Here is an 8,320-nt window from a genome sequence, read left to right on the forward strand (position 1 = left end):
AAGAGAAAAAAAGCAGTGCTCGTACTCCTAAAAGTGCTGACGTGGGCATATATGCAGGGCTGGCCCGCACCCTGCTCTGGGCGCAGAAAGTGCCCCTTGGTGGCCACCGTAATTACACGAAAACTGCCACCGGGTGATATACCCTGCCCCCCCTGAGAAAATCCGTCTCCCCCACCCCACCCCACCCGCATCTCATTCCCCACCGAGCGGCTAGGGTTTCCTCCCCCCGCCGCCCGCCGCCGGCCGGAGCCCGCCCCTCCCGTCCCCGCATCTCTCTGCCCCTCCCACCGCCCTTCCCCGCCAGATCCTCCACCTCGCCGCCAGCAAACCTCGTCCGTCCACCTCGCTGTCGGCTGAGATAAGCACCCCCCTCCAGTCGGCAGAAGCTCTCCACTCGCGCGCCTCCATCCTCCCTTCCCCGACGGCAGCGCCAACCGCCTCCGCCTTCGCCGCCCAGCAGCAGCCTCCGCCCCCGACGGCAAGGAAGAAGCAAAGGTGAGGATGGGAGCAGCGAATCCCCGCCGCCCGACCCCTTCCAATTCTCCGTGCCACGCGTTTAGATCCAGTTTCTATACTCTGTCATGGGTAAGCCGGTAGAATTTCGCAAAGTAGCAGGGAGGAAGATGGGCTGTGTGGAGCAGTGGAGGGAACTACTACGTGCATTTGTTTGTGGTACGAGTCCAAAGGTTATATATGTATGCATGATGCTTGTTCATGAACTAGACCGCGTTAGCGTAAGAAGCGACGATACTGACAAATTACGGGCACGGGGGACACGGGGCAAGGCGTTTCCCGGAAACGGACATACTGCGACACGGGGAGTTATATAACAGTGAATCCGTGTCGTCATTCGTCAAACACTTCCAATTCTCTGTGTTATGCCTTTGTTTGTGCATGGATACAATGTCTATCCTTTGTTTTGCATCTACATCATGAATGAAGCCATTCGAATTTTGCACAGTTGCAGGGGCAGGATAGTCTATCTAGAGTGGAGGCATTTTTTTAATGATATATGACCCCAAAGGTTATGTACGTATGATGCTTGTTCATAGACGTAACTGCGTTGACCTAAGAAGCGCCAATACAACGGACACCGGGCACGGGGGGCACGGGATAAGGCGTTTTCCAGAAATGGCCATGCCGCGACAAGGAGAGTCTACATAGATAATTCAAAAGATATAGCATGTAATAACGACAAAATTATATCTTTGAGATGTGAGATCGAACCACTGCCCGTTTGTTATCTCCTATGTCAAGCCTATTGAGTGGACCACTCAGAAACAGTGCTTTTTGGGCTTTACTGGGCTGCTTCCTCTGCCGTGTCGTGAACGTATCCGCGGCGTACTGGTGGCAAGTACCTATTTCTTTGTTTTTCTAAATTTAGAAAACGGGGAATAATCGGTGATATGTTTACCTGCCCCTAGCGAATCCGGCGTGTTGCCGTATCCCACGCGCTTTGTAAGGGATATGGCAGACTTTGGTGTATCAGGGCTTTGTAGGCTTTAACATGCTGTTTAAGTTGTTTGCAGGTAGGTTTTCTGTTTTTGTGTATGAGATAGTTCTGTACATCGATAGGATTTCTTAAGCATCAATGGTATTTTTTTTACTGTATATCAGGCACTTTTGCTTTATTATATCTGTTATTAGTTAGTTTTAGTATATCAGGCAGTTCCCATTATTCCGATGTGTTAATTTGGATCTGATTCTGGATTTGTGTTGCATCAGCATACATGCAAATGAAAGGAAATGGTACAGCTTAAGCCCTGGTTCCGGTGTTTATCAAATTAGAAACATTGATTATGATAACTAGCTGCCACTAATTACTAAATCTGAACATGTTTCCTTTTATTTGCCTTTATGCTCGTCTGTCACAAATCAAGTGACAGGTCCAGCTTAGCACATCAAAACAAATGGCTCCATGCAGTAACTATGCAAAAGCCTTGCTGTAGTCCAAAACTACACAACATATGCCCACATTTGGGCTTTCTTCCCATACTCGAGACTTCACCCTCGGCATACAAGGTGTTTTTGCATCACCTAACATTTAAACTTCTGCTTGACTCCTCCAGAGTCTAGGGGTTACTTTGAGTTAAAATCAAACTAAGCTAACTAGCTAAGAGATAATATTGATAGACTTGGCCTGAATATTTGGTCGATTCGCTGCTGCCCCATTTGAGCCAGAGTTCTTTTATCGAGCTGAGATTCTGGGAAATCCTCGTGCCCTGATGAGACATTCAACGCTAAAATCTAGGTGACATTTGAGTTTAACTCATACTAGTAAACATCTCTTCTGCTGACCTGATGGTAAGTTGCCAGTTTTAATGCCTAAGTGTTCATGGGTTTGAATCCCAGTTGCGCATCGATTTTGTGCTACCATTGTGTACCCAACAATGGTCATGGGTTCGAGTCCTGGAAACAGCATCTTGCAGAAATGCAGGGAAAGGCTGCGTAAAAAACACCCAAAGTGGTCAGACCCTTCCCCGAACCTTGCGCGAGTGGGAACTATGTGCACCGGGCTGCCCTTTTTTATTGTGTATGTAAAGCATGTTCAGAAGTTGCATGTAGGTCCCATCCCCAGGTAGTAACTTAGAGAATATTACTAAATTGATAAATGTAGCATCAACTGATTGAACCGCTATGGTCAACCCAAGGAGCAGGGCTCCAACCACCATGATGAAAGTGTTGCTCTGTTTTTCTGGTATGCCCTCAAGTTCTTGCTTGACTTGAGATTTTAAATTTAATAATTTGTTTGAAACTATTTGGCAGTAAAATCCCAAGCCCCCTGTAATATTTTTGAAACTGTACCCAAAACCCTGGGTTGAGCTGCCACAATGCTTGTCCTTGCTGCTGCTTTGACATGAAGCAGCAGCCAAACCATGTGCTGATGCTACCAATCTGGTGCTCTGTTCTGATCCAACAGGCCTAAGTACCTGCTACACTACAGTATGGGGAAATTGGGAGGCCAAATGAGCACAAATGTTCAGGCTGTATGGAGAGGCGGGATGTACCTTGATTTTCATAGCATGTTACATTTTACCAGTGACTATTTTATTAAGAAATGGACAATTCAACACAACCTGATGTAGTATAGGCAAGGAAGATGTTGATTCATTGTTTGCAGAACCAGATCAGAGTGAAAACAATCAAAGCAACTTTGGCTTTCTTACCAACAAAATAAACCGGCTATGGCGTATATCTTTGTCATGCTAATCCAGTAAAGTATAGGAGGAAAAGAGTTAGATAAGGTAGCATGCTACGGTGGAAATCAGGAGTTTTCTTTAGTTTATATCTGAATGTATAATATTGTTAAGAGTGAATTCCTAACAGTTTATTATTGTTAATAATTTTGCAGCAACAAAGTTGTCTTGTTTCATTTTCTGCTTGCATTGACTCCGTTGTAGTTGCAACTATTTACCTCGGGCCGAGTTACTCTGTTTGAATTCATTTTTGTAGTTGAAACCTTTGCCACTTTACCAGTATAATCAATCGTACCCTTTGTAAGTACAGAGCAGTTTTTAAGGGAAACTATTGGATTCCTGTGTTACACTGAAATCGGTTAGCAACTTAGCATAACAGCATTCTCTCTCACTCTCTGTTGGAGCAGAGCAGTTTGAATACAAATCTACTTAGTGGGAAAATTCCGTTGATTAAATGTGTAATTAGAGTACTGCTAGATTTTGTTTTCTATGGTGTCTCAGATCGATTTGGTTAATGCAAAAGTCAGAAGTTTCTTTTGCATGTAGTGCATGATAGAAATACATTATGTGCAAATTTCATTCAATGGATGATTCTTATATGCGATTTAGAGTTATTATCTGTGATATTTATGTCAGCTCTTGATTTAGTTTCTAAAATACATTACTCACGTCAACCTTTTTCATATACTCGTTTATGAGGATAGGCAACAGAACAGAGTCTTGCTGCAATATGGACCACCGACAAGGCAGGGATGACCATGTAAGTAGTTTGGTCGCTTTCTTTCCTAAACTGCTGTCTCTATCATGTTTGTATATATGATGGGTGGTTAACATATATAACATGGGTGCAGGAAGGGGTGCAAGTTGTTGGATTCGAAGTCCCATCATCACCAGACTCAAGCTACAGCAACCCTATCCCTGGAAACGAAGATGAAGCTCGAGAGCCCCCATTGGTTCCTCCTCACCTGCAGCACACACTGCTGAGCTTCCCGCCGAGCCATGATGACGGGAGCAGCCTCCCTCTGCCGCAGCCCGTGGTGCTTAACCACCTCTACATAGAGAAGGAGAACTCGAGATCCGTGGTTGCCCTGGGTATCACCCATCGTTTCAAGGCCAAGTATGTGACCGTCGTGCTCTACAAGCCGGTACAGAGGCGGTAGCGTGGCGGCGAACATCTATGAGGGTTTCTTCCCATTGGGGTTGTGGCGACCTACCAAACCGGATGGAATGTGTCTGTTGTAGTCCTGGAGAAATAGAGATGCCCTTCATTTTCGATGATTTGGTCATGTACTTAATTGACTGTGACTGCTGGTCGTGATGATGAAGATGGTCGTCTAGTCTGATGTTTGTGCGTCTTTGGACTCAACTTGTTGGTGACAAATGTTGAACAGTGTGGTGCGTGTCTGAAACCCTCATAGCAAATCGACGAGGCTTGATCATGAAATCGGACAATACCACCGTGAGTTGAGCTAATAAAAGTGAGTGTTTGGTCATGTTAAGAAACTGAGAATCTGTTTAGTTTATGCAGGCAATGGTATGCTAGTTCAGATTGTAGTTCAAAAATTAGCGACGCTATTAAGTTGCTTTTGTTTGTACATCTTCAGTAAAATTCCGGTGGAGTCTAAAACTACATTCTAACTATTACAGATGGACTGAATTAGAGTTATTAGTAAAAAAGAACATGAAGCGGACACTGTGGGTTCATATTTTTTGAAAAAATTGAATTTTGTACTTTCTCTGATTTCAAAATTCTGATTTTTTTTCCACATGTAAGTATACGTGTTCTCTGTGTGTGTGAAATTTCATAAAGAAATACCTTACCATGTGAGCCGTGCAAAAAGGACATTCATTAAACTCTTATAGCAAACAATGTGTGTTCTGTTTGCTATTTTCAAATCCGTGTATTTGCTCTTTCCGTGTAAACATGAATACTATAAAACAATTGTCCTCACGCGTGCATACCTCTTCGCTCCTATGCACGCAAGGGCAACCAGCGCTAGGGTTTCTGATGCCTTCTTCCACGCACCTGCCGGCTTGCCTCATCTCATGTGGCCTTTGTTTTCAACTATTTTAGACATATTTTTTTTCAAATTTGTGAATATTTGGGAAATTCAAAACATTGTTTGAAATTCGAGAATATTTTTCAAACTCGTGAACATCTCTTGAAATCTGGGAACAATTTTTAAAATTCATGAACTTTGGTGAATTTGTTTTTTCAAATTCATGATTTTGATTTTTTTAAAGGAGGAAAGTATGTTTTTGGTTCCTGAAGTTCCCCAAAATTATAACCTTGGTCCTTTAAGTCTCAAAATCGGATAAGTTTGGTCCAAAACAAGATTTTGACCGAATTTGGCCGATGAACAGTAAATTCCAAAAAATAGCAAAAAAATTAGAAAAATCTAAAATTTTGTGGCAACCAAGATGCTTGGGTGCTCTAGGTGCATGAAAATTTGTGTGGTGTTTCGACATTCGTGGAGCTCGTGACAAAAAAACACAAAATTGGGCTCACAAGAGAAGTCAAAATTTGTTTTTTTTTGCTAGAGCTCCTCAGATGGTACTTAACCACAAAAAATTACACGCAGCTAGCGCACCCAAGCATATTGGTTGCCACAAAATTTTAGTTATTTTAATTTGTTTGCTAATTTATTTGAATTTACTGTTCATCAGTCAAACCTGGTCAACATTGTCAAACCCGCTCAAACGCGGTCAACGTGCTCAAAATCTGATTTTGTGCCAAGGGACCAAATGGCTACCAAAAAATTCTTGAGGGACCAAGTCTATATTTTTGAAAACTGAGGGACAAACAACATACTTTTCTCTTTTTAAAACCCAAATATTCTTTAAAGAAGAGAAAAAATAAAAATGAAAAACCTAGAAAGAAAGATAGAAAGAAAGAAATAGAAAACAATGAAAAAACAGAAGGAAATAAATGGGCGCCCCGCGTGAGGGTGGACCAAAGCACACTTGGGGTGGGGGTTGGGGGCATGTTCGGAGGCTATCCTCCGGCACAATCGTTATGTATCGCTTTTTGTGAGTGTTAAGCTTTGAATCACCCACAAGAAGTGGAAGATTGGCCGACCCATTAGTTACCGCAGCGACGTGACCGTCAAACCGCTGGGAGAAGTGCTAACCGGAATTGGCAACATTTTATATGGTTCCTGACCGGCTTGGGAACCTTCTAGAAGGTTCATGGTCCATATTTCCTTTCAGTAGAATTTCTTTGGCTGTTTGTTTCTTCTTTTTATTTTCTTTTTGATTCCCTATTTTAATTTAATTTCCCTTTTCCAAAATCTTCAAATACTATTCAAAATTTCACAAATTGTTTGCTTTTAAAAATGCTTGGGGGTTTAAAAAACATTGAACTTTTTAAAAAATTGGTTTTCAAGAATGTTTGGAATTTTGAAAATTTGTTCATGTTTTCTAGTTTTTCTTCAAAATGCACGATTTTTCTAAAAACTAATTTATTTTTTCAATGAATGTTTTTTATTTCATGAAATAATTTCAAATTTGTGGAATATTTTTAAATTCACTTTTCTTATTTTAGTAAACATATAAAAAATGTTTGTGCTTTCAAAATTATTTCTGAATTTCAAGCAGTGTTTCCGTTTTTGTAGTTTGTTCATATATTAAAAACTGTTCGAGAGCTTCAAAAAACATTCTTATTTTTAAATATTTTGTCAAAATTTGATAAAATATCCTATAGTTTGGTTAATTCAAAATCATACATGGTTTAAAATATGTTCAAAATTCTGTTTTTTTTTCACATGTAAGTATATGTATTCTATGTGTGTGATATTCAATTAAGAAATACCTTACCATGTGATCTGCGCAAATAGGACAAATTCATGAAACTCTAATAGCAAACAATGTGTGTTCTGTCTGCTATTTTCAAATCCGCGTATTTGCTCTTTCCGTGTGAACATGTATATTATAAAACAATTGCCCTCAGGCGTGCATACCTCTTCGCTCCTATGCACGCAAGGACAACTAGCGCTAGGGTTTCTGATACCTTCTGCAAAGTAGCTGTCGGCTTGCCTCATCTCATGCGGCCTTTGTTTGCAACTATTTTAGACATATTTTTTAAAAAAATTGTGGATATTTGGGAAATTCAAAACACTGTTTGAAATTTGAGAATATTTTTCAAATTCATGGACATCTCTTCAAATCCGGGAACCATTTTTCTAAGATTCTTGAGCTTTTGTGATTTTTTTAAATTCATGATTTTGATTTTTTTAAGATAAAAGTATGGTTTTGCTTCCTGAAGTTCCCCAAAATTATAACCTGAGCCCCTCAAGATTTTTTAGTAGACACTTGGTCCTTTAAGTCTCAAAATCGTATAAGTTTCATCCAAATGTTTGTGATTTCAAAATTATTTATGAATTTCAAGAAGTGTTTCCGTTTCCGTACTTCATTCATATATTAAAAAATGTTGGAGGACTTAAAAAACATTATCATTTTTAAATAATTTATCAAAATTTGATAAAAATATCCCATTTTAAAGTTTGGTAAAGTCAAAATCTTAAACGGTTTAAAATATGTTCAAAATTCTGAGTTTTTCCACATGTAAGTATACATGTTCTCTATGTGTGTGAAATTTCATTAAGAAATACCTTACCATGTGAGCTGCACAAAAAGGACAAATTCATGAAACTCTTATAGCAAACAATGTCTGTTCTGTTTGCTATTTTCAAATCCACGTATTTGCTCTTTCCATGTTAGCATGTATACTATAAAACAATTGTCCTCATGTGTGCGTACTCTGCTCCTACGCACGCAGGGAAAACCAGCGCTAGGGTTTCTAATGCCTTCTGCCATGCAGCTGTCGGCCTGCCTCATCTCATGTGGCCTTTGTTTGCAACTAGTTTACACATTTTTTTTTCAAATTTGTGGATATTTGTTAAATTCAAAACACTGTTTGGAATCTGAGGATATTTTTCAAATTCATCAACATCTCTTGAAATCCGGGAACATTTTTTAAAATTCTTGAACTTTTGTGAAATTCATTTTTTTATTTTTTTAAAGAAAAAAGTATGTTTTTGGTTCCTGAAGTTCTCCAAAATTATAACCTTGGTCCCTCAAGATTATTTTAGTAGATACTTGGTCTTTAAGTCTCAAAACCAGAT

General features: G+C 40.0%; 1 protein-coding gene across 1 annotated transcript; it reads left to right on the top strand.

Moving 5' to 3' along the window:
• The first annotated feature begins 200 nt into the window (after positions 1 to 200).
• On the top strand, positions 201 to 4,540 carry LOC125541306 (SNF1-related protein kinase regulatory subunit beta-3). The gene is made up of 3 exons (XM_048704755.1): positions 201 to 495; positions 3,902 to 3,957; positions 4,049 to 4,540. Exons 2-3 carry the CDS (start codon positions 3,928 to 3,930, stop codon positions 4,355 to 4,357), a joined length of 339 nt encoding a protein of 112 aa, XP_048560712.1. The 5' UTR covers positions 201 to 495; positions 3,902 to 3,927; the 3' UTR covers positions 4,358 to 4,540.
• Positions 4,541 to 8,320: the final 3,780 nt, after the last annotated feature.

Source organism: Triticum urartu, chromosome 1 (genome assembly GCF_003073215.2).
Source record: "Triticum urartu cultivar G1812 chromosome 1, Tu2.1, whole genome shotgun sequence".
NCBI classification, from domain to species: domain Eukaryota; kingdom Viridiplantae; phylum Streptophyta; class Magnoliopsida; order Poales; family Poaceae; genus Triticum; species Triticum urartu.